Below are 25,191 nucleotides of genomic sequence, written 5' to 3'. Positions count from 1 at the left end.
GTCTTCTTTTCTAGACCATCAATCACCAGCTCATTGCTTTATAGAGGAAAGACGTGATTTTGATCAGTGAGCCAATAAAAACAAAATAGCATTGTTGGAGCAAGAGCTGAGTTTAAACAAACTATTGCATTAACTGAGATCTGAGTCAAAAGTTTTTAGAATGTGTGTATTTTAATAGCATCATAAGGAAAGTGATTTATTAAAACCCTTGCACAACACAATTTAACCGTAACAGCTCTCATCATTTTACTTAAACATGTTAAACCTATCTTGTAAACACAAAAATACATGAAATTATGCAAATTATTGTGTAGTTGTCATCAGTAAATCAAAGACCTTATTAGTTTTTAAATAGGAGACTTAAGATTTTTATGAAACTCATTTAAAATGTCTCCATTCCCGTTTTGACTGCAGTGAAAACAATTTTGTTCATTTAACTGATTACATTTTCTGGAGCAGGATGAACATTTTAAAATGAAAATATCCTGGTCTGAAGCAGCATAACGTGAGACTTGATCTCTACTATACAGGACCTTAAACATAAACCTTGTTTTGTCACACTTTGAATATAGGTTTCACATCAATTGTCTGAACTATGTATGTATTATAACTTAAACACTAAACAAAACTTAATCATTACAGCACAGCATGCAATGTAATACTGAAATTAAAGTTATACACAGAAATCTTTTTTTAACAAGTCTATGGCAAAGAGCTGTTTGCTGTACATGGGATCTGATTTCAGATGATTCAAACATTCATAAAACCATGAGACCTATTACATAAAATGCAAAAACAATTGAAATTGATCTCAACACATCAACTTATAAACAAAGATTCAAAATATGAATTACATGAAAATTAAAATTAGAAAGATAATCATTACAAATATTTACAAAGGGTATATCAACTTTGTACCCATGTACTTCTATTATATTAACAGCTGTTATTATTAGAGGTTCTTTAGACTTTGATTTCTGTCCACCTCTATTAAAGTTCTACGTACGATTAAGAAATTCACTTTTAAAACTGCTCATTATGAGTTCAAGGCTGTAAATGACTCATTTTTAATATACGTTTCTGGTCAAAAAGAATTACAGCCAACAATGTATAAAAGAAACACTGCAGTGTCAAAGTGCCACAAAAACATCCTATTAGCTTTCACCCCCATCTATTATCAGACTGTTAGCACCTGGTTGGTTGATTACTGTACACACACCTCAACACAACTGTAGTAAAAACACATAAAAGCATTAATGAGGTCAAGAGAAAATGTAACATCACTTCCCGCAAGTGGTTGTGGTCCAATGTCTCAAACAAGCATCATTTCATGTCAAGTGAAAATCAAAAGCAGTGGAACATTTTTTCCATCAAAAGCTGCGTAAATTAAATAAAGACCTTTATTTAATTAAACTGTGCAGTTTAGCACAAACACTTGGAATGTGTCTATGTTTATACAATAAGCATTGTAAAATGTTCTGCATTTACATTGTGATTTTTTTACCTTATTGGACAAAGCACTTTACTTTTACTGTTGCTTCTCTCCACTGGGAGCAACTAAACTTTAGGTTTAGTGTGTTGCCCAAGAACACTTACATATGGACATGAGAAGGAGCTGGGAATTGAACAGCTGACCCCAAAACTGCTCTACTTCCAGATCCGCAGTCTCTTCACACTGTACATTCTTCACATTTTAAGGCAGAACTACTGCCATAACCCCTGAATGAGTCCATGTATAAAAATATGGACAGAGTATAATGTTTTTAAAGTATTAAATTATGGCTGAAGAATCCATTTTTGACTCATTCTTGTCTAAATCTGTACACGGCAGATGTATACAACACATTAAATATACGTTTACTTTAAAATAAATTTGACCTCTTATCCATTGCCCTGTAAAATTGATTTTTATAAAAACAATGAGATTGTAAACACTTAGGGGGAAAAGCCACATTTTGAATATCAGTTGAAACCCTGAATGTGAGGGTAATACACATTTAGGAGCCTTTTAAATGACTCCATCAATGCCACCGTTTTACCTTTGTGTATTTAAACCTCTGTGGTAATAGTCAATATTTGGCTTTTTTTTATTCTTGTGTGGAATTATGCTGAGTGAGTGTGTGTGTGTGTGTGACCTATCGGGAGCGATCCGAGAAGCAGCGCATATACTCAGTAAGCCAGGGGTTGAACTCCGGTTGAACCAACTTTCTGGCCTTGCCCAGATCAGCAGACTTTGCTCTCCGGCGCTCGGTTCTCTGGGTCTGGATCTGACGCTCCACCTCCCGCCTGGTCTTAGCACGCAAGGCAGACTCATGGATCTACCAGGAAAACAAACACCTGTCAGCTCCTGTTGATGCTGGGGTTCAGTTGTCATATTATAGAACCCACAGAACGATTACCTCAGTAGTGGAAGCTGCAGCGCCTACGTTGTGGGTCTTTCTGGCTGCAATATCTGCGTCCTTCTCTCCAGCAGCGTACAGTGCAAAAGGATGTCTACGTTCCTTAATGTCCTTCCTGGACTGCCGTGATGGTGCAACCCTAACCTTCTGGGAGTGCCGAGGTTGTTGTGAAGATTTGGTGGGTTTACTCTGCTGCGGTTGGGGTCCTCCAGTGTTGGCCTCTACAAAAAGGAAGAGCAGAGCAACTAATCACAAGCAGAAAAATGCCGAAACTGCGAGTCTGTTGTAGCTTAAAGAACTAATTCAGCCTTTTACTGGTAAAAACACTAAACTCATTCATTTTTAGATGTCAATTTATATTCGGCATATTTAAAGTAGCTGTGTCAAGAAGACCCTTTTTTTTTTAAAAAACACAGTCAAGAACCGAGAATAACTGATTTACTGAATGCAAATTCAATTTGACTGTCTCCTTCAGTTAACGTCCAACATAACTGAGTCAGTCAATCACATGAATGCACTATAGATATGTTGGGATGTGTATATACCATAATACTTACACCTTCAGTCAGTAAAGCCATTATCAGAAACTTTACAGTTATATGCCATTTGTAAATAATGTTTGGAAACACAGACATACTTTGGTATTTTTACTCTTTTATTGGTTTTATTTAATTAAATAATAAAATTAACAACAATTCGCTTGTGGCAAAGTTGAGCACAGAATTGAATTTGCATATTGAACTTGCAACAATAACTGCCAGATAAATCTGTGGGATTCTACCTATCAATTTTTATAGATAGGTAGGTGTGATTTCCTCCCAGGCCTTCTTCTGCAGCACTTCCCAAAGGTCTACTGGGCTTGTTGGGAAGTGATGCCGAGCTCTTCGGTCCAGCTTGTCACAATCGTTGGATGAAATCTTTAATTTCTTGGCTATAGATTATACAGAATAACCTTCCTTTCTGAAGACAAGTAGGCCAAGATTTTGTTTAAAGAAAAGCGGTTTTTGTTCGGCCATTTTTAATTTACACTGAAAATGACAGGCTACTCTCCCTATAAACGGAAGACCCAAATACAAACTCCTATTATTGGTTTACTTGACTTTTAAGAGGTTTTAACACCTGCATGATGAATTTAAGAGCATCCACACTTGATTTATTTATTTTTTCCAAAAAAAGGTTTTGTAGAATGCCACAGATTTGCCAGGCAGCTCTCGCTTCAAAGGGTAATGTTTCTGATGAAAGTAAATTTTAACACACAAACTTGTTTTGACCATTATTCTGCACTCAAACATGCTTTTATTAAATAAAACTAACAAAAGATAAGGATCTTGGCCTATTCCAAAATTTTCTTTAAAGCAATGAGGAACACACAAAAACTATGGACAGTTTCTTTCCTTTTTTGAATTACCTCTTTCTTTACTGCCTCTGTGCTCCTCTTCATCCTTCGCTGGTACTCTTGTCTCACTGGCACCATCCAGCTGTGAGCCTGAGGAGGGAATACGATCATATCACAGTCACAGGTTGACTGCTTTGGAATCCTTTGCTTCACTGGTGTGTGTGACACTCAAGGTTTGCCTAAAATGTGTCTAAATATACAGGGTGCATTTAGATCAAATTAAATGTTTTTACACAATTTTACTATTCAAATGAAATTGTCAAACAAAGATTCAAAGCCATTCTCATGCTGAATCTGTACAGCAATAAAACTTAATATGGCTTGTACATTTTATCAGAAATTACTGAGTAGGCACATGTCAGATCTGCATTAGAATTCTACATTCTTTAAAATACATTTAGTAGACACATGTTTACATACACCTAAATTAATAAAGAATGTACATAGTGTTAAAGTAGTACTTCTTGTAGGGAAGTACTTTTAATGAAAGTAATTTTACATGAGGGTATTTCGGCTACCACTAACATGCACATAACCTAGTATATTGCACACATTTTTCAATCCTATTTATGACTCACGTTGACCATGCGCTGCAGGCACCACCTCTTCCTCCTCTTCCTCCTCCTCAAGCGGAATCCTGGGTACGGACCCCGCGGGTCTGGTCTGCTGCTCCTTCGGTCTGTCCTCCCCTACCCTCTCACACTCCAGCTTAGCCTGAGTCCTGTCTCTGCTGGTCTCAGATCCTACCTGGTTCTTAGTGGGAGGAGGAGGGGGACTTCTTCCTCCTGAGTCGGAATCACTGTCCGAGCCGCTCCAGAACCAGGGATTATGCGTATACTCCAGCAGCCTCCGTGTCAGCCTATACTTCAGCATCTCCTCGTAGCACTTGCTGTACGTCTCCCATTTGGGGTCTTTGAATTTCTTCATGTACTCCGAGCGGATCCTCTTGGTCACCATCGTGTCCCTTTGGAAAGTCTGTAAACTGCAGTCCGACAAAGAACTGTAAAGCTGAAGTTACACACCCATAGTTTGCCTATGACGTTTAATGTCTACTACATGTTATCAGACTAAAACAGCTCCCTTAAACAAACGCTATGACGTTTCCTCCATCGCAGCTGTTTGCGGTTTGAGCTAAAAAACTAACGCCACCGCCAGAGATTTAAACCATATCGTGGAACCGGATAAGCCAATGGCAGAGTAGCCGGACGCATCCGGGGTACGGAACACGCCCACCTCCTCTTCCTGTAACCCGGGGTTCCTTCAAACCTTTTGGGGTTGTGGATCAAAAAAAAGAGACTATAACTTTAGTTAGAGAAAATTAATCTCAAAACTCCGTCGTTTGTTTTCCTGCAAAAACTGTTCTCATTGGGAAATGAACGCGACCGTTAAAACGCTAGCTGCCGACACGCCCTAAACGTCATGACGTAACTGCCAACCCCTCGTCTGATTGGCTAAAGCGACTGTGAACTCCAAATTAAAGGTCACCGTTTTAAAAACACCTTTCTTATTATGACGTGCGCAGGAACAAACCATTGCTGCAGTTTTCTTGTAAAAAAAACGGTGATATTATAGCCTAACACTAACAGGCATATATCAAATTGCCAAACGGAATCCTGCAAGCCATTTGCTACATTGCATCAGAGTGTAGATATTGGTTATTAGATTTGCAAATAGGCTACTTAACATTACCCCCGCATGACAAAAGAAGGTCCTTGTTATTTATAGATATCGGTTATTCATAAGGTAATCACCGATAATCGCCTGCCTGTCAGCGTTTGAAGAAAGGCTGCAGCCCAGTAAACATACAACAACCTCACTGACCATACAATCCCTCTCTCGTCTACGGCTGTGCGGGACTTCACAGGAGAAATTCGCAGCAGCAAGAGTCTAATTTTGTGTACAGTATATATACTTACACTGGGTTCGCATTTCACGGAAGCAGAGTAGAACAGATGGCGTTGGCAAGGCTGCTGTAATCGCACAAGCTGCGTCTCTGAGTTTAGCTCCGCCCGCCTGAGGACATTTTTAAAAAGCCAAACACACCCGCAACAGGTGGCCCGGGCCGAGATGGAAGCATTGTGGCCATGGACTATTGGGCTCATCAGATCGTTTTCAAAGGATAAAAAAAACAAAAAAAAAAACCAAAAAACATTTTTTGATTCTATGTGAACGCTGTGCACAGATTGAACAGATCAGATAAATGAGTAACTTGATTATTAATCAGGCGGTGACGGTGCTTTAATTGGCGACTTACAGCTATTGTTGTAGTATTGTATTACAGTGAATTTGCCTTTTGTAGCCCCACGTGGAGTTTTACTTATGAGGTGTAGAGGACGCGCCCTGCACGCTCCTTTGTGCTTTAGTCCAGATCCTAATCCACACCCAGACAACCTGGTGCGCTTCTATGCATATAAGGTATGGCTGGGGAGATGCCCCACTGTAGGCGGGGTCTGGTTTTGTCTATAGATGGTCTGGGCACTGGGGTTGTGCGTATGGTCGTGCAGGGCAGTCAGCTTACCAGGAATCAGAGCCGGGTGTCGGGTGTCCCGAGCTAATGATACCTCGGTCTAATGCGGAGCTGCTCCTGCTGCTGCTGCCTAGGTGCATTCCTGGCAAGTCAAACAGCACTGTCTGAGCTCGGAGGCGTCGCCCTTCAGTAGTGGGCTAGTGCCTCTCTCATTTGGCTTCCCATTCCACCCAGCTAGCAGCAGCTGACGGTACAGAAAGAGACACCCTCTCCCTCACCCATCCAACCATGATGCAGGGAGCCTCGCCAACACCCCGACCGCGAACTTCCGCTCGCACCCAATCGCGTAATGGGATTAATGAGTCTATTAAACCTCTCTTGGTTTTGTAATTCCAGTTCATTTTTTTTTCATTTTAATTGATTTTTCCGATAACATCTTGACTGATGATCTGACTGATGACGGTGAAGCGCAATCTGTGCTTGAATAGCATCTTTTTAATTCCCCGAAACCATCCACTTTTCATTGAAATCCTTATTAAAGCACCATCCCTCGTTTCATAAAAAAAAAACACCAGGGTCAAAAATACCAAATAATGGACTTTAATAAATTATCAATATGTATATACACTTAAATTCACATGCGTTGGGCAACATGTTATTTTTTATTAAAGTTTTTTTGGTGGATGCATGGTTCAGTGGTTGCTTTTCCACAGCCTTTCTCCGTGCAAAACACAGACAACAATCAGCTATAAAATATGCACATTTTAAAAAGATATACAAAAAATGCACATTAATGTCAACAGCGCAGACTGGTAGTCTAGTGATAGCAAATTGTTGCTGTGCCGCAGAGGTTGATCCCCGTCCTCGCTCGAGCCCCAGATAGCTGGTGGTGAAAGTGTCGGAGATGATGGAGACGCTGTAGAAGGAAATGGAGGATTTAGAAACACTTCCTGTGGACAATGCTGGGGCCGGCCTCGTCGTACTCCTGCTTGGAGATCCACATCTGCTGGAAGGTGGACAGGGAAGCCAGGATGGAGCCACCGATCCAGACGGAGTACTTCCTCTCGGGAGGAGCAATGATCTGGAGGAAGAAGGGGAGGTGGAGGTGAAAACTGGTGTCTAACCCTAATACCATAATTGATTATGTGACTTTAAAGCAGGTCTTTGTGCGTAAAACATTTGAATGTGTGTATAGGCTTGTTTTTTTTCCTCATGTTTGAGTAAATTTTGAATACCTTGATCTTCATGGTGCTGGGGGCCAGGGCAGTGATCTCCTTCTGCATACGGTCAGCAATACCAGGGTACATGGTGGTACCACCGGAGAGCACATTGTTGGCGTACAGATCCTTACGGATGTCAATGTCGCACTTCATGATGCTGTTGTAGGCAGTCTCGTGGATGCCAGCAGACTCCATACCTGGTCAGGTGAAAGGGGCAAGTGTTAAACGACTGGTAGGTGTTGGAAGAAGGCTCCATATTTCTGAGACTTGTAATTTTAAGACAAATAAAAGTACCGATGAAGGAAGGCTGGAAGAGGGTCTCGGGGCAACGGAACCTCTCGTTACCGATGGTGATGACCTGACCGTCGGGAAGCTCGTAGCTCTTCTCCAGGGAGGAGGAGGAGGCAGCGGTGGCCATCTCGTTCTCGAAATCCAGAGCCACATAGCACAGCTTCTCCTTAATGTCGCGCACGATCTCACGCTCGGCTGTGGGGGGACAAATTGATCAGTTATTATTAAGAGTGTCAAACACTAGTGAACAAAGATGCCTAATTTCGATTATACTTTTGTAATGTCTGCTTAAAAAGTGTTAGGCATGTGCGTTCTTTCTTCAGGTCTTTCGCCGTTGGAGTGTGTTGAATTCCTCACCGGTGGTCACGAAGGAGTAGCCACGCTCAGTCAGGATCTTCATCAGGTAGTCGGTCAGATCGCGACCAGCCAGGTCCAGACGCATGATGGCGTGGGGCAGAGCGTAACCCTCATAGACTGGGACGTTGTGGGTCACACCATCACCAGCATCCAGCACAATACCTGGAGAGATGCAAGGAGTGAGTTTAGTAAAATTCGACAGTTGACAGTCAACTCACGCAGTCATCGTGGGCAGAATTGTGCGTAAAAGGTTGTGAATGTTTGAGGAAGAATTTACAGATACACCCTGATGAACTGTATATGACAAGGACTATAAATAAAGAGCCCCAGAAAAGCTGGCTGACCGTGCGTAAAAATTGTGCGTAAAGTAACTTCATCGTGAAAACGGCTCAGTTAGATCTATGTGTTTCACTATGTGTCTTTTTATCTGTTATTCATATCGCTGTTATGATATAAAGGAGACTGAGGTTATGTGTTATGTCTGCTTCGGAAGCTGCGTCTGTGTCATGATTAGCGGCTGTTTGTTCTTGTCCATCTTACCGGTGGTACGGCCGGAAGCGTACAGGGACAGCACAGCCTGGATGGCCACATACATGGCGGGCACGTTGAAGGTCTCAAACATGATCTGGGTCATCTTCTCTCTGTTGGCTTTGGGGTTCAGGGGGGCCTCAGTGAGCAGGGTGGGGTGCTCCTCGGGGGCAACTCTCAGCTCGTTGTAGAAGGTGTGGTGCCAGATCTTCTCCATGTCGTCCCAGTTGGTGATGATGCCGTGCTCAATGGGGTATTTCAGAGTCAGGATACCCCTCTTGCTCTGAGCCTCGTCGCCGACGTAGGAATCCTTCTGACCCATACCGACCATGACGCCCTGAAGAGGACAGAGGGGGCAAAACACTAAAAATGTTAGTCGGACACGTCAAACAATGCATTTAGAAGTATGCCCTTCTTTTGGCCAGATTAAAGTCTTTGGACAGGCATAGTGACCATTGCGTAAATGTGCCAAATTGCAGCGTGCGCCACAGACGCGGAAAGAGATCCACTGCGTGTCATCAGTGACTAATTTAGTCTCCGAGAGGCAAATGCCACATTGCTGGGGGCAAAAGGAGCCAAAATTACATGACTGATGACACATAATTCCACATAGGTAGTTGTACCAGAAGGGAATGCTCGCGCTAAAATAGTAACATCTTATAATTTTAATTATCTGCCAGAATAGTGTCCAAAATGTTTATTGAGTTATAATGATTCAAATTGTATTTCTATCATTTGCAAAGTTCATTGGCTAAAAGTGTAATGGTGAAAGTTATTGTTTCCCTCACAACCTATTAGTTATTCTTCGCTTTTTACCTGGTGACGGGGGCGGCCGACGATGGAGGGGAACACGGCCCTGGGGGCATCGTCTCCGGCGAAGCCAGCCTTCACCAGGCCGGAGCCGTTGTCGCACACAAGGGCGGTAGTCTCATCGTCGTCACACATGTTGGCTTCTGTGAGAGAAGAGGAGGGAAAAGGGAGTTCAGTTCAGTAAATTAAACACACTGAATGTGACAAAAATTACATCCAAACTAACACTTAATTTAGCCAATCTGTTCGTTGCAAACTCACACTAAGTGTGATGATAATAAGTATAATAAGTCTACTAGAGAATGAATATTATGTGCTAAATGTATCCATGGCACGAAAGATTAAAGAGTGTAAACGCATAAAAAATACGCTGGAAGTGGACAATATGGGAGTAAAATGCAAATGACAACAAAAATGTTGTTTACATCATTCTATTTTGGTCCCTGTGGAATTTTAGAAACGAAATCTACAAGCGTTCTGTTTGCCTCATCAGCACCTTTCTCAGGTAAACTATCATGTTTTAGTCGGTGTAAAGGTGTTTCAGCATCTTCTCAGGATTTAATGCTTCATCTGTGAAGATGCTGAATCGGTTGGTTCACTTTATCAGTGTATCAATCGATCCTGACTCGATAGTAAAGATAAGAGCTCGTCCTGTCCAGCTCTGGTTGCTATGACACCCGTCAATCTACTTGCTTCTCTCAGGCCTCAGCTACCAACAATTTCCCCGTCTCCTCCAGGCCTCTCCTGCGGTCTGGCCTATTCTCTGGTGGAGTTCTCATGCTTCCTTCAGTAGTAGTAAGTAGACTATGCGGTTCTAGTGTCCTGCCCCTGGCCTCTCTGCGTAATTTCGTCTGGCCTAGTCTGGTGCCCCAACCTGGGTGAGTTTCTTTAGTGGCAGGTCCTTCGAGGTTCTTACCTTAGGAGTGTGTCTGCGGCTCGGAGAGAACGACCCAACCAGTGCTGCTGCTGAACCAGCTACGGTCCTCCCTTCTGCCGGTCCACCTTATATACAAAACGTCCACCATTCACAAACCTCAGCACTGGCCCCCATCCCGGCCCTCTGCCATATTAGGATGCTGACCGGCCGAGGACGAGGAGGGGGTGGGTGGGTAGGGGGTCCAGCAAAGAAGCGCGCCTCACGGAGTGAAGAAAGGAGGTCCATCCATCAAATTTCAGGAAAGGGGGGCGGAGGGGATCAGAAGTTGCTGTGCGCGCCCCCGATGAGGAGAGAGCGCGCGCCATATATGGAGCTGTCGCTTTGACCTCCCATCGAGCCCCGCGGTCCCACCTCGACGGCCGTATAAGGAGCGCGCCGGCCACTGGGGGGCTTCTAAGGGAGACACCAGTTGCTACCAAGCAGGGTTATAGATTTGCTGCTAGTAGGCCTCATCCAGCCTTAAAATGGGAAAATGCTGCTCTCAACTGAACAGATTTAGGCCACAGAGTAAAGCCAGGAACTGAACGAATGACTGACAGCTCAAACAGGAGCAGTGGTGAACAATGAAAGATAATACAAACTCATTTCCTATATTAAAGCCATAAGTAGAACATTTGTAATCGAATAAATTAAATGCTTTAAGCTGAGTGATTGACTAGTTTGCATAAAGTTCTGCCTAATGTGGATCACGAAAGGTAACCTGGAGGCAATATTGCATCTGTGCATTCAAAAAGTATTTGTTGTCATCTTCAGCCTTAAATGAATGTTCAACATATGATGATAAACACTTTATTTTACAAATGTATCAATGACTGCACAAATTATTCATTTTAATCTTCAATAATAAATTATCACAGACAGCGAGTCACTTTTCAGAATGATGGTCACACATTTTTGCTTAGTTAAATTAAAGAGGGAGGCCACATTCTGCAGGCCACATGGTCCAACATTTACACAGATCTTCCTGAGCCTTATTGATTAAATAAGGAGAGATCCACAGAAACAGCCAACAGCTGAAACCGTATCTGCAGGGGCCACTCTGCTCCGTCACTGGAGCAGTTGGATTAATTATAACTCTTATGGAGGAGGGGAGCTGCTGTATGTGCACAAGTGAGTCAGATGCAGAGAGAGGGGCACGTACATGTACTGTATGTTAGTGTGCACGACAGGCGGGTGGAAGAGGAGGTGCAAAGGGGTTTGTAATACATTTAGAAAAGGCAGAGGATCAGAGAATAAGAGGGAAAGTCTCTGATGACACCTGGAAGAACCTGGGGAATCAGCGTGTGTTGAACGGAAATTAAGCTGCAAAGCCAAGCTGAGTCACAAATCGGTGTGAACCCACTTCATGAAGCATGTGATCAGAAATGTTCACTCAGGGCTGAAAACATCGTTGATAGGATATGCTTGTGTTTACAGAGAGATGTTTACTGCAAAGACAAATCCATAAAATAATAAAACCATGTTCATTAAAACAATTCATTTGTAACTTCGTGAGGCCTGGATTCTCATAGCAGCACCGACAAACTTCAGGTGGTTGGATGGAACATATTCAAAAAGAAAAAAAATAACTCAATTTTTTTACTCCCATCCTGTTAGTGTTTAGTTTCATTGACTTGTCATGAGGAATCGTATATGTCCAAAAAACAAAAACAGGACAAGGAGAGATAAGGAAATCATCAAAAACTTAGAGGACATGAGCAATGGGGCCATGGGTAAGGCCTCATTGGGTGGGCTCTGAAAGTAGTAAGTGTGTGCATGATTGTAGAAAAGGGGGGCAGGGAATGGAGGGGCGGCAAAGCAAGGTTGAGCTACTTTTATGCACTTGTAGTGAACCATTTTGGATCCGTAGGCCTGTGAAAGCCTAAAATGTAAATGGGCTGGCAGTTGTTGGGAACTGAAAGAGGGAGGGGGAATGAGAGGAGAGGTCGGAGGGGCCAAGGGGGTCGGAGAATTCAGAGCATCTACTTGGGGAAGGGGGAGGAGAAATAGGGAGGTGTAGCAGGTGGCAGAAAGCAGTTTCACGAAGCCAGCTGAAGGAGAGACAGAGCAGGAGTTCTGCAATGTAGACGTTGTAGGTAGAATGGCAGAGATTAGAAATGTGCTGTGATCATATTAGTCAGTAAACGTAAGAGAGAGAGAGAGAGAAGAGGATGGAGACAAATGGAGGGTTGATTACGCTCAGTGGTTAATAATTTGCTACGTATTCAGTCATTTTTCAGGCAAAACTTTCAGCCTGGATTTTCATGAGAGCAGCACAGAGGGTGAGAGTTCGGGGAAAGTGTAAGAATAGCACAATTGTTGCCATTCAATGCAGAGAGAGCAGGCAGCAAGCTTGTTTCTGTTGCAGGTGTTACAGTGAAGAAAGTCTGAGGATACTGGGAAATTTGTTAAAAATCCAGAAACCAAAAACAGGACAGAACAGGTAAAGATGCTAAAAGGGGTAGGTTCAACTTTTTCACTCTGCTATATGTCAACTGAGGAGTTTTTAAGGCAAAACTGTACATCTGTGAACATGTGCTTTACTGAGAGGTGCACATTTTGTGATTTGTTCCCTTTGAGGACGTTTGGGGACAGACTCATTTTCCTATTTGACCATTTTGTCACCAACGTGGTGCACAAACTAGGTCCTTGCTTAGCAGGTGCGTTTTTAATAAGGATGCCTGCTTCATGTTGGGTTGTCTGAAACGTGTAAAATACAAATGTTGGAATTCAACTGGTAAAACAAAAGCTAAATGCAACTCAAAGTCAAATAGTGGCCTCTTGCTTGTGTAATGCTTGATGGATGGCAGGAACCCTTAGGGACTTAAACTCAAACATGGTTCTTCTACTGCCCAGACACTAAATTGGGATTTCTAGGTGTTTTTTTTTTTTTTTCTTTGTCTGATATGTTTCCCCTAAAATTCCAGAGGAGAAAGAGCCTAGAGTCTAAAGCGAGATCCAAGGCAGAAAAAAAGGCTGAAGAACATACTCTGAGCTGCAGATCTTCCTCTAGGGATGGACCAAGTGTGGAAGTGCTGGGAGCATTTCTGTGGTTGGACATGTCCTACACCCCTTTGGTCTGCTTTACAGAATTTTCACTCAGCCACCCAAATATAGAATAAAATGACATTAGTTAAAGACCATATGGTCACAGAGGAATAAATTGAAAAGAATCTCAGCTACAAGGCTCATATTTAATATAACAAATACTTAAACTCAGATTAATAATTTTATTCTGTGGTCTTCTCCTCTTGGACATAATGTAAGGTCTCCTAAGAGATTAATGTAGACACAGTCTGTCCCTCAAGTATACAGAGCTATCATGAGGAAAGTCAAATCAATTGCCTGCATTGATTCCTTGCTTTCGGGGTCCACTGTCAATAAAACCTATGAACAGCTGGATACACGTCTCATTTACCGTCAAGTTTTATGTTGGTGTCATGGACTGAAATCAGGTCAGACACTTTCAACCTGCACTGGTGAGTCTCACTAATGAGCTTCGAGTTTTAAGTATGAAGCAACAGCGCCACCTGCTGACGTCACGAGGCACTGCACAGAAATACACTGTTGATGTTAGTGGTTGAATTAAGCAGTAAAAAGTGTTAGCGTGAACATATATTAGAAATACTAATGAAGCTGCCAGTTTTATTCATTGGTTTATGGTTAGGGTCTTTGCATTTTTTGATGTTAACATTTATTACAACCCCCAGAAAATTCAAGCTTTTAACGTGATTTGAAAAGATTAATTTAATACAAATGTACAGTGTATGTGCTTAGAGCAATTCATCATACTATTTATTCATATTTCAATTTCACTTCCACTTTATTTACCTTTACATAGACCTATAATAAACAAACACAAAAATAAATACAAATCTATCATGTTTTATAGATTATATTACTTATTATTACTTTTATCAACTTAAAAACACAGATGTTTATGATTTACTAAAATCAGACATTAATCAAATAAACATTAACCACGTTCAGCTGCATGGTCAGGCTAGAGTGTTCAGTGCTAACTGGTACTATCTATACTCTGCAATCAATCAATAAAGACACTGGTGTTGATGTTATACAGACAATATTATATTTTTAAGAGGCTAGTAAAATTGTTAGTTTGTGCTCATTTATTCCGTCTCTCTCCATGAGCCACAATTCTGTCTTAAGTCTCCAAACATCTCTGCTTTCAACTCATGAGTGAAAAGTTACAAACACAATGATTCAAGTTTCTATTCACAGGGAAAATATCACCAAACCCCAAACCTTCAGAACAGTTTGCCCATGTCTGCAGTCATTGTTTTAGTCAAATGGTTACAGATAATGTGCAGATGTCGTAAAATTCCTAAAATCATTAAAGGGTTATTATGAAGTCAGAGTGAAGGCATTTGAATGTCTGTTATAACAACAGAAAACAATAAGTCCTGTGAAACCCTGAGCAGTGACGTGAGTATTTAGAAGCAAATGATTTACTGTGGAGAATCACTGCTTATTACTCAGGCTCTCCAGTCCAGTATTTTAGCTGGTTCAAGAAGGCTGTGGCCTATGTGTGTGGGGTTTTAGAGCGGTTTACAGAATTGGCCAAGTGGACATCCCATAAAACCTGCCAGTGAACAGAGCATTCAGGGAGAACATGATATTGGCAGAATGGTGGTAAAAAAAAAAAAAAACAGTAGAGTCAATAATTCACCCACGTTTCATGTCTAATGTGAGTTTATGTTTCTCTACAAGCTTCAGAGCAAAAAGGTCGAGTTGAGACCTGAATCAACTGCCTTTAAATGATGTCTACTTTTCTCTTTGTTTAAAAAGAAAAGTACCCCCCGCCAAAAAAAACAAAACAAAACAAAACAAAACAAAAAAACAGAAAAAACTAAAGAGTGAGAAGATAATTTATCTTTTTTCCCTTTTGTAGCACCATGGCTTTCACCTACAGGACTATCACTTTAATCAAGATATCAGAGCAGTCCTGTTTTACAGCATTGGAAACTCAATGAACAGCTGTTTCATTTGGCTTAAATGTAAAAAACCTGTAGAAAATAATACATAGACATAAAAACACATTAAGCAGTGCTGTAAAAATCATACATGGCTGGTTTAGTTATTAACATCATAAAGTCTTAACTTTTATGACTATACTGTCACAGAGATTAGTAGAAAAAGTGAGCCCCCCCGATTGAGTAGTGTCAGTCCTGTCATTCTGCCTTCATTTTTTACTGGAGGATTAGATATTTTGAAGTATTTGATGTGTATTAATACCTGTTTCAAATTGTCTTTACAGCAGCTCTTCATGTTATGTTTTGTAGCTGCTTCAGTAATAAAATTAAACCTTTCTCGTGGGTTTTTGAACTTCTGTCACTCTGTAATGTTCTTCTCTGCAAAATCTGTTTGCTCCTTCTATCTACCTCTACACACTCCAGGTAAAGTCATCTTTGTTCCTCTTTCCCTCTTCTTTCTCCTAATACAGGGGGAGATTCAACCCATTCCGTAGCAAAACTAGTTTTTCTCCAGCCACCTCACCTCCAGCTTTCTCCCTTTCTTGTCCACTCATCTATGTTCGCTGTCCTCTTAGCGTAGCGCTTGTTTCTGTTCTTCCTGCAGAAACGCCTGTTTCTCCATCAGTTTTCTGAACAGTCCTCGTCTGTTGCCTAGCAGCTCTGTGTGCGGCCCGCACTCTGCTATGCAGCGCTGGTCCAGAACAGCCACGGCGTTTGCATTTTGGATGGTGGACAGACGGTGAGCAATGATCACGACAGTCCTCCCTGTTGATGGGGTAAAGCGAGCAGGTCATGATTTGTAACAAAGTGTCACACTGTATGAAACTGCAAGTGGAGGCAATAGGAGAAGCAAAGACAGACAGAGATACCTTCCATCAGCCGCTCCAAGGCCTCTTGGACCAAGAACTCATTCTCAGCATCTAGAGCACTGAGGAAAGACAGTTGATAACAATAAAAAAAAGAAGATGTTTCAAAGCAGCACAATAGAAACATGTAGCCTTATCTAACAAAGCATTGGCAAAACAAGTTCTAATGGTGTGAGCAGACATGAAAAACCAAACAGTATTAATCAAATTATTATTATTGCAAAAGTATTCATATCCTTTGAACTTTTCCACATTTTGTCATGTTACAACCACAAATTTATTTTTTACAACATAAAATTCAGAAAGAAGTTTGCAACAAGTCGGGGGATGCAGCAAACATATGGAAGGTGCTCTGGTCAGATGAAACCGACATTTAACTGTTTAGCCCAAATGCAAAACGCTGCAATGTGTGGCTGAAACCTAACACTGCACATCACCCTGAAAACACCATCCTGAGAAACATGGCCATGGCCGCATCATGTTGTGGGGATGATTTTCTTTGGCACAGCTCGTCAGAATTGATGGGAAGATGGACGGAGCCAAATACATGGCAACCTTAGAAGAAAACCTGATAAGAGTGTGCAAAATAGACTGGGGTGGAGGTTCACCTTCCAGCAGGACAACAGCCTTTAACATACGGCCACAGCTACAGTGGAACGGTTTAAAGCATATTCAGGTGTTAGAGTGGTACAGTCAAAGTCCAGACCTAAATGCAAATGGGAACAGTTGGAAAATTGCTGTTCAAAGATGCTCTCCATGCAATCGGACTGAACATGAGATATTTTGCAAAGAAGAATGAGCAAAAAGTTCACACTCAATCAGTGCAAAGTAGGTAGAGACAAACCCCAAAAGACTTGCCGCTGTAATTGCAGCGAAAGGTGGTTCTACAAAGTACTGACTCACGGGGCTAAAAAACAAATGCCTGCCACACTTCAGATATTTATTTATAAGAAATTCAAATTTGAAAACCTTTTATCATTTCCTACAACTACAATTATGTACCACTTTGTGTTGGTCTACCACACGGTCGCCTGGTGGCTCAATGGGTAGAGCATTGGTTTGGGATGTAAAAGGCAGTGGGATCAAATGTCACCCCAGCAGACATGCCCCTGCTCAGCCACTAAGGGCCACTTTGGTGCTGGTGTTATGCCAAGTTTTGTATGCCTGCTGAGAGTAGCGTGCATATATGTTTCTATCGACTTATGTTTTGCTTCATGTAGCACCCTCCCCCTGGGTCTTTAGGGTCAGGGCAAAGTCACACTTAGGTTTAGGTTTAGGTTAAGAGCTGCAAAACGCAGCATAACACAGGTCCCGAGCCTGGATAAAATGGGAGGGTTGCGGCAACAAGGGCATCCAGCATAAAAAAAACAAAAAAACAAAAACTCATTCCAAATCAACGTGCGGACACGTTTCACACGCCGAAAGCCTTTGATCTTTTTGTGTTGGTCTATCACACAAAACCCAATGAAATACATTTACATCTGAGGTTGTAACATGACAAAATGTGAAACATTTCAAGGGGGTATGAATAGCTTTGCAAGGCCCTGTAAATCTCACTTGTTCTACAGTGCATCCGGAGTATTTACAGCACTTAACTTTGTCCACTGTTGTGTTACACCCTTATTTCAAAATGGATCAAATGCATTAATTTTCCTCCAAAATCTACAAACATTACCCCATAATGACTACATGAAAGAAGCTTGGTTGAAATCTTTTGGGTACATGTACGTGTGACTTTTTACCCCATTTGTTATATTTAATACAATGATTGAGTTTGACAGGTACTGCAAAGACGACTGGAAACTCCCCAAAAATAGTTGTGCCAAGCTTGTAGCATCACACCCAAAAAGACTTGAGGCTGTAATTGGTGCTAAATGTGCTTCAACAAAGTATTGAGCAAAGGCGGTGAATACTTATGTACAAGTAATTTTGTTCATTTTTTTATTTTTTAATAAATTTACAAAGATTTCAAACAAACTTTGTCCATGTTGTCATTATGGGGTGTTGTTTGTAGAATTGTGAGGGAAATAATGAATTTGAAATGAGGCTGTAACATAACAAAATGTGGAAAAGGTTAAGTGCTCAGAATACTCTCTGGATGCACTGTAAATCCCTTTGCTTTTACATTAGGTCTTATTTACAGCACATATAGAAAGCAACAAAAATTTTAAACATGAACAAGCACAGTCCTATAAAAATGTTTAATTGAATGGTGTGCAGAGTAAAAAAAAAAAAAAGAAAAAAAAAGAAAAAGATCAAGATAGCACAGAAAGAAAAACACTTTTCTTAAATCATTCTACTACAGTCCTATAATTAGTGGTGTTTTTCTCACCTGGTAGCTTCATCTAAAAGCAGGATCTTAGGATTCTGTGAAGGGAAAAAAACAACTTGATTTTTATAAATATTTTTTAAAATGAATTAAATGTTTCACACAAAAAGCAAATCTAGGAGCATTGAGTATAGACCCAGGTTCCCCTTGTAATTTTGAAGCTGTTTGGGTGCCAAACATTACGTGCATCACCAATTAAGTAACCGTGCTGTTGTACTTACCTTCAGCAGAGCTCGAGCTATGGCTATCCTCTGCTTCTGACCACCTGAGAAACAATCCAACAGGTTATGTACACACTACACAACGCAGCTAATGTATGTGTGTGTACTGTATCTGCACCGTACGCCAGGGTAGAGACAGGAAAGCTGCAACAGGATTTAATTTAGCAATTTAAGAAAAAAAAAAAAAAAAGAAAGCTAACGTTCTAAAAACATATTGGTTTTGATTAAAACAATTCAGATAAACACTTTACGGAAAGTGGAGCAGATATTATGAGGTGGTTTGGCCCTTATTCCTCACCTGACAGCAACACTCCCTTCTCCCCAACAACAGTATCAAAGCCCTTAGGAAAAGCCTGGATGAAATTATATGCGTTGGCCACTTGGGCAGCCCTGTAGATGTCCTCTGTGGTCACAGTGTCTGGATCCACTGCACCGTAGGCTATGTTATCCCTAATAGAGCAGGAAAACAGCACGGGCTCCTGGGAGAGAGATGGGAAGAGCAGAAGGAGAAAGAAAGAGGTGAACTTTACTCACTTATCTAAACGTATTTTTGGACTAACTCGATAAATGAAAATAAAAAATCACGTGATGCGTGTGTGCCTAGTTTTTAGTGTGCTGAAGAAAAACAAACAAGTTTAGCGAATACCTGGCTCACAGTTCCAATCTGGCTCCTGAGCCAATACGGGTTAAGGTCTCTGATGTCATGACCATCTATGGTGATGATACCTGGAGAACAGAGGAAATTCTTCGAAGTTCAAAAGACAATTTTATATAATCTTTTACTTTGTCATTAACTGATTTTTAAGTACTTAGTGACTGAGTGGTTAATGTATCAGTGTGAGGGAGAAGACACATTAACTCACCAGCATCAGTGTCATACAGCCTCAGCAGCAGTGAGACCAGGGTAGATTTTCCAGATCCACTGGGTCCCACCACAGCCATGACTGTACCAGCGGGGACCAGAAGACTGAGGTTCTGAAAAATAGGAGCCTCGTTTCGGGTTGGGTAGGCAAAAGAAACATCACAGAACTCTAGCCGACCCTTCAGCTGATCTGGATGAAGCACTAGGCCTTCTGTGGGGGGAGAAGAGCAAAGGGAACAACCAAAAGATGTTGGTTTGCTTAATTAACTGGATTAATACATGAAATAAATTAAGTCAAATGAAAAAGTTGAACAAGTCAACAAAGATATTCTAATAGTTGTAGGCCACTATTTACTTGCTGGTGTATTAGATGAGCAATACTGTGTCGTGTGAAGGGTGCATACTGTATTTGTATATCCAAACAATTGATGTGACTTCTCTATTTCACTCAGACAATAGTTTGGTCTCTTGCTTTTTCGACATCAGGGTTTGCGACATTACAGTTAGTGTTGCTAAATTGTGATCGAATAAACACTTAAATCGTTCAGCCGTATTAAATCTACCAAATATGATATGCTAACATCACTAGCAAGCCTGCTATACGTTTACATTATGTAAACATAATAAAGGAACAGCTGTGCAACAATAACGAGAAAGTAAGTCCTAACCAGAGTATTTGCATATTTTGCTGTGAACGCTTACGACCCACACTCTTTACCGTCCCTGAAGGCATCAACAGCGCAGCGTCACACATTAGCTGTTGCTGCAGTATTGTTGAAAATAAATTGTTTTCTTAGAGGATGACTTTTACTTTTAGACATTTTACTTGAGTGAAAAGATCCGAAGTCGTACTAGTAGAGGAGAACATTTTTATTTTTAAGTTTGAGTACTAAGTTTTTGTACTTGTACACACAGTGTATCCCATTTTGTTACGTATAGGGCTTTATAGCTGCAGACTCCTCCGAGTCACCATGGTGTCCCTTCTCTTCCATGACATATATATACATACATACATTTACACAAACATTAAAAATATGATTGTATTTCAGACACATGCATAATTCCAATCATCCACATGTGAGTTTACAGGACATAAAGTGTAGTCACTGATGTAGTAATGCAAGTGTATGGCTGCACTGACCATTTAAACCAAACTCTGGTTTTCTGTCCAGCAGCTCCCACAGTCTTGCTCCCGCCCCAAAACCTTTCATTAGCTCAGAGTAGAAAGTACTCATCCCTACACAACACACACAAAATAAAACACCACGCTGTAAGAAATCACACGGACATTGCACAAAGATATACAGTACAGATTGTAAACAGGAGCTTCATGAAGTAACAAATGGTACATGGATTTACTGGATGTGTGAGGTACCTGCAACACTGATGCCCACCCAGAAGGTGTACATGAGGAATGATGAGAGCTCTCCCACTGTCATGTGCTGGCTGGCCATCAGAAGGCCTCCTTTGTAAAGCACTGCCAGAATCATAATGTTTCCACTGAGCCCAGTCTATAAAAACACACACACACACGCGGTTATTTGATTAACACAACATCTGGCATCACTGCTACTCCCCAACACAGCACTGAATACAGTCTGAACACTTGCTGGATAAGCTTATTGTTGAACATTTCTCCCAGACTTAAAATCTCTCCTTGAATATTGTTTGAAACACAGAAACAGCCTGGGGGAGTAAATGCAGGATGGATTACACACATTTACACAATGATACAAATCGGTAAAGCTTTTGGCTGGACTGAGGATAGTATTTTAATTTTTTTCACATTTTTCAACCCAATCTAATGCAATTTATTAGCCCCACGGTAAATGTTGCCTTATCACACAGTGAATGTTTTTTCTTTACCCTGTGTCATAGTGGTCATGATTACATTTTAGGGTCACTTTGAAGGCTGCAGCTGGTTTTCTTGATACATTGTATATTGAAAAGCATTTCTGATATTTTCACATACAAATGAAAAATAGACACGAATGTCCAAACGATCAAGAATTCAAGGAAGAAAAATGTATGAAAAAGTGTAAGGCATGCTGAACTGTGTCATACATATATTTTGACCTCAATGCAGTTCTGTACAAAGTGCACCAGCGGAGTTCTTTATTCTCTGACCATGTATGGAAGACTAAAATGGTGAAACACCACAGATGTCAGGTACTGCAGTATTGTGACAAACCCAAACTGCAGAGGCAAAAAAGCAGAAGCCTGGGTGCAATAGCTCCTTTGCCAACTGTGGATTTGTTTTGCGGCACTGACAGAACACACACACATAACTTACCACGCCAAAGAAACCGGCCCGTAGCACAGCTTCCTTCCTGGCCAGGCTGAGAACCTGGTCTGTCTTGTGTGTGTATGTGCTGACCTCTGACAGCTCTTTCCCAAAAGCCCTGACTGTCCGCAGGTTGCTGATACGCTCTTCTGCCAACTAAACACACAGTTTTATTAGTACTTTATCTAATCTAAACTAGATGATAAATGTACTCTTTATTCCCCATGGGTGAAAGAGACTTTATATTAAATACACACAGCGAGAAGAAGACAATATAAAACACTGTTTTACTACACTGTGAACAGCTGTTTTCAGAGCTTAATTAAAGTCATACATAATTGAAACACTAGATTTACTGACGTGTTTGCAATCAGCTCCAGCAGTCAAACAATGTCTTAAAAATCCCTGCACCAACATGTGACCATAAACAAAAATATACAAAAGCAAATCTAACACACTATTTTCAAGCCATTTTACTACTTTTCAGCTGTCGGATCTGTGCGTTCCTGTGCACGGTACCTGTGTGGCTTGTGCAAGTGCATCCTGTGTGCGTTTGGAGATGGAGCGTAGGTATCTGCCATAGACTACGGCAAGAACAGCAACAGGAGGAACAATCAGCAACACAAAACTCGCCAGACTGGGGGAGACATAGAACTAGAAGACCAGAGAGAGGGAAAGAGAGAAAAGCAAAAAACAAATCAGTTCATGGAAATGAAAAGGTAGAAAAGAATGAAAACAATGTAGAGAGACAAGAAGAGAAGAAACTTGTGCCAAACAGCTTTAATTAGTAGTTACAGTATTTATTTCCATTTTTTTCCTTAAGCCATAAATTACTTCCTTGTAAGGAAAACTAATTTTCTATGAACATGATTTGTATTGTAGGTTTTTCTGCTTTGCAAAAGGCAAAATCCAATGGAAATTAATGTATTAGCTCTTATCTCTTGTTATTTTAATCTAATAATGTTAAAAGGGGAAACGACTGATAGAGGCCAGTTTAACTGCAAAGATTCCACATTAAAACCTGTTGTGACCATCAAAATTGGTCTGCTTTGAGGGACACACTCACCATCATACTGACACCTGCAACTGCCTGTGCAATAGCTCTCAGGCCGTCCGACAAGTTGTCTGTGATTGAGCGGCCGACAACAGCTGTGTCGGCCGAGAGGCGGTTGATGAGCTCACCGGTCTTGTTCTTATCAAAAAATGCCAATTCCTGTCTGAGAATGGAGGCAAAGATGGAGGCACGGAGATTACGGACAATCTGCTGGCCTGAACAGAGAGGACAGGAGACATTAGTGGGGAACAACGGGGTGAAAGACTGGTGCTTAGAAACATTCACTGACAAGTATCACATCATGTGTACAGCATTAATCTCCATTCCACCTGAGGTCTGCATGAGGTAGACTCTGGCAGCGTTAGCTGCCCCACCACACAGAAACACCCCCGTCAGCAAGATACATAACGATGTCAGGGAGGCAGTCATCGTTTCCAAGTCTGCTCCAGTGGTGTAAATGGTGTCAATCACTTTGCCCAGGAGGAATGGAGCTGACATGGTTACTGCACTGGAGACAGTTAGGAAGCCTACAGCAGCTGGGGCGTAAAAAAACAGATAAACAAGACAAAGATCACAAAACAAAGAAATCACCTGAATAAATGGTAAAAAGCAAAACCCAGATCTATCATTTACAAAAGTAAGTCTTAACTTTATAAAAACTAAATTAGGAAGGTGACCCAGCAGCCCCTAATGTAATTAGTTGAAAAGTACTAACATAAATGTTAAAAAGATCCGTAAGTAGCCATTTCCAGGTAATTAACCCAATATGACTAAATGTAGGACTTTCCAATCTGGCAGAACCAGTCTCAGAACACAAAGAAAGGTTACGGTGCAAATCACAAATACCAAAGAACCTCAGAGAAAGGCCAGCGGAAATCACTATAATACATAGTTGTGTGTATATCCAGAGACTACTGTTAATTTAAATTGGAAAACTGGGAAACATCATAACATAACAAAGTGACAACCATTTTATTACCAGTGAAATGGAAAGTATTTTAACAGTTTGACAGGTTTTTATTCTTTCAGTAAGCAACTGTCAGTAAATAAAGAGTAAAGCCAAAAATAGGAATGTCAGTGAATGTTCAATGGGTCTTTTGGTATGGATCAAAGAAACATGTTGATCCAGAAGACAGGTACATGCAAAGGGAAGCTCACAGACACACAAACCCTCTATTTACCTGCCAGTCTCCATCTTTCCGGGTGAGCAAGTCGCAAAATCCTTTTAACATCATCCAGGGGGACTGTGGTCGGCGTTTGGCTTCCCTCCGTGCCAGTCTGGGTCTTCACTGATCCGGCTGGTGTAGATGTAGAGGCAGCTGAAGAGCTGGCAAAGGCAACAGGTGTGTGTGTGAGTGTCCGTGAGCTGCCTGTGGAGGTGGACGTGTGTGAAACAGGGAAAACCTTAAGTGGGCTGCAGGGGAAGACCGACACAAAGGGCCTGGGTGCCGGATAGACTGATGAGTTGAGCCCGGGTTTCCTCCGGAGGGCAGCTGAGAGGGGCAGACGGTGGCGTAGCCACAGCATCCTGTGCTGTGTTAGATTCCCCTTGAATAAACGCGTGCACATTGACGAGCTAATTAAAAGCCGCATTGTCCCAACTTTGTGCCTATTGACCCGACACGAGCTAAAATCCACAAAAAGTGAAAACGCCTTCCACTCAGCGGGGAGTCACATTCAGTCCCGCTGCCATTATGTCAACACACCGTCTTCACAGCGGTGCAATTGTGGAGCCTGCTGTTGCTTCATTGTCGAATTCAGACCGTTATTGTCGGTTTTATCTGCGCCCCACAGACGCCGTGTCACCCAGTTTATCTAACCGAGCAGCTACCAACACCCAGCCCGCCTGTCACAGACATCTGCCGCGGAAAATCGCAGGTAGGCGAGTGGAAGTGGACACACAAGCTGCCGAAGACCGAATAACACCAAAACTGCCCTAAGAAATAAAATAGATGGTTGTGTGAAGAGGCTAAACTTGTAAAAAGGGGAAAGGTGACCCTGGTTAACACTGAACGACTGTTTGCTCCGCGGCTCGACACACAGATGTCAAACGCTTGGTCATAGAACGTTTCACCGAAACTTTCCCAGGCATAACCAAGCAAACCCAGATCGTTAAGACCCTACCAGTTTATGTACGACTTTCGTTGCTTAAACGCAAAATGCAACAGTAAACCTGGAAATTAAAAATCAAAGACTA

The 25,191-nt window shown here is 41.5% G+C and overlaps 3 protein-coding genes across 5 annotated transcripts; all 3 read right to left on the bottom strand.

The window, feature by feature from the left end:
- Positions 1-138: 138 nt before the first annotated feature.
- Positions 139-5,809, bottom strand: ccsapb (centriole, cilia and spindle-associated protein b). 3 transcript variants are annotated; one of them, XM_067488374.1, is made up of 5 exons: positions 5,712-5,809; positions 4,374-4,777; positions 3,808-3,885; positions 2,400-2,620; positions 139-2,318 (listed from the first exon to the last, which is right to left on the bottom strand). In XM_067488374.1, the coding sequence occupies exons 2-5, from the start codon at positions 4,750-4,752 to the stop codon at positions 2,136-2,138; spliced, it is 861 nt and encodes a 286-aa protein (XP_067344475.1). In that variant the 5' UTR covers positions 4,753-4,777; positions 5,712-5,809; the 3' UTR covers positions 139-2,135. The 3 variants fall into 3 exon arrangements, with proteins under 3 accessions (XP_067344475.1, XP_067344456.1, XP_067344465.1); XM_067488355.1 differs by having other exon boundaries at positions 5,617-5,712; XM_067488364.1 differs by lacking the exon at positions 5,712-5,809 and having other exon boundaries at positions 4,374-5,609.
- Positions 5,810-6,846: 1,037 nt separating this feature from the next.
- Positions 6,847-10,531, bottom strand: acta1b (actin alpha 1, skeletal muscle b). Its single transcript, XM_067488387.1, has 7 exons — positions 10,385-10,531; positions 9,475-9,611; positions 8,671-8,995; positions 8,131-8,292; positions 7,777-7,968; positions 7,498-7,679; positions 6,847-7,343 (listed from the first exon to the last, which is right to left on the bottom strand). Exons 2-7 carry the CDS (start codon positions 9,601-9,603, stop codon positions 7,200-7,202), a joined length of 1,134 nt encoding a protein of 377 aa, XP_067344488.1. The 5' UTR covers positions 9,604-9,611; positions 10,385-10,531; the 3' UTR covers positions 6,847-7,199.
- A 3,582-nt stretch (positions 10,532-14,113) lies between these two features.
- abcb10 (ATP-binding cassette, sub-family B (MDR/TAP), member 10) lies at positions 14,114-25,077 on the bottom strand. The gene is made up of 14 exons (XM_067488317.1): positions 24,176-25,077; positions 23,324-23,530; positions 23,007-23,209; positions 22,460-22,594; positions 21,950-22,096; positions 21,032-21,167; positions 20,798-20,893; positions 19,658-19,867; positions 19,441-19,520; positions 19,093-19,273; positions 18,795-18,838; positions 18,577-18,611; positions 16,248-16,306; positions 14,114-16,143 (listed from the first exon to the last, which is right to left on the bottom strand). The coding sequence occupies exons 1-14, from the start codon at positions 24,585-24,587 to the stop codon at positions 15,950-15,952; spliced, it is 2,139 nt and encodes a 712-aa protein (XP_067344418.1). The 5' UTR covers positions 24,588-25,077; the 3' UTR covers positions 14,114-15,949.
- Between the last annotated feature and the right edge of the window lie 114 nt (positions 25,078-25,191).

The sequence above is a fragment of the Channa argus genome, chromosome 2 (assembly GCF_033026475.1).
Source record: "Channa argus isolate prfri chromosome 2, Channa argus male v1.0, whole genome shotgun sequence".
Taxonomy (NCBI): domain Eukaryota; kingdom Metazoa; phylum Chordata; class Actinopteri; order Anabantiformes; family Channidae; genus Channa; species Channa argus.
The sequence above is the reverse complement of the archived record's forward strand: the minus strand, read 5'-3'. Positions and strand labels throughout refer to the sequence as shown.

Bases quoted from the DNA above. Each gene is read 5' to 3' on its own strand.
- ccsapb (XM_067488374.1), bottom strand. From the start codon at position 4,752: ATGGTGACCAAGAGGATCCGCTCGGAGTACATGAAGAAATTCAAAGAC. The intron at 3,886-4,373 runs GTGAGTCATAAA...TTCCCTCCTCAG, and splicing joins GCCTGCAGCGCATGGTCAAC to GCTCACAGCTGGATGGTGCC. The intron at 2,319-2,399 runs GTAATCGTTCTG...TTTTCCTGGTAG, and splicing joins CTGCAGCTTCCACTACTGAG to ATCCATGAGTCTGCCTTGCG.
- abcb10 (XM_067488317.1), bottom strand. From the start codon at position 24,587: ATGCGGCTTTTAATTAGCTCGTCAATGTGCACGCGTTTATTCAAGGGG. The intron at 20,894-21,031 runs GTACCTCACACA...TGTGTTGTGTAG, and splicing joins GGTGGGCATCAGTGTTGCAG to GGATGAGTACTTTCTACTCT. The intron at 19,274-19,440 runs GTATTCGCTAAA...TCTCTCTCCCAG, and splicing joins AGATTGGAACTGTGAGCCAG to GAGCCCGTGCTGTTTTCCTG.
- acta1b (XM_067488387.1), bottom strand. From the start codon at position 9,603: ATGTGTGACGACGATGAGACTACCGCCCTTGTGTGCGACAACGGCTCC. The intron at 8,996-9,474 runs GTAAAAAGCGAA...TGTCCTCTTCAG, and splicing joins TCGGCCGCCCCCGTCACCAG to GGCGTCATGGTCGGTATGGG. The intron at 7,680-7,776 runs GTACTTTTATTT...TCACCTGACCAG, and splicing joins CTTCCAGCCTTCCTTCATCG to GTATGGAGTCTGCTGGCATC.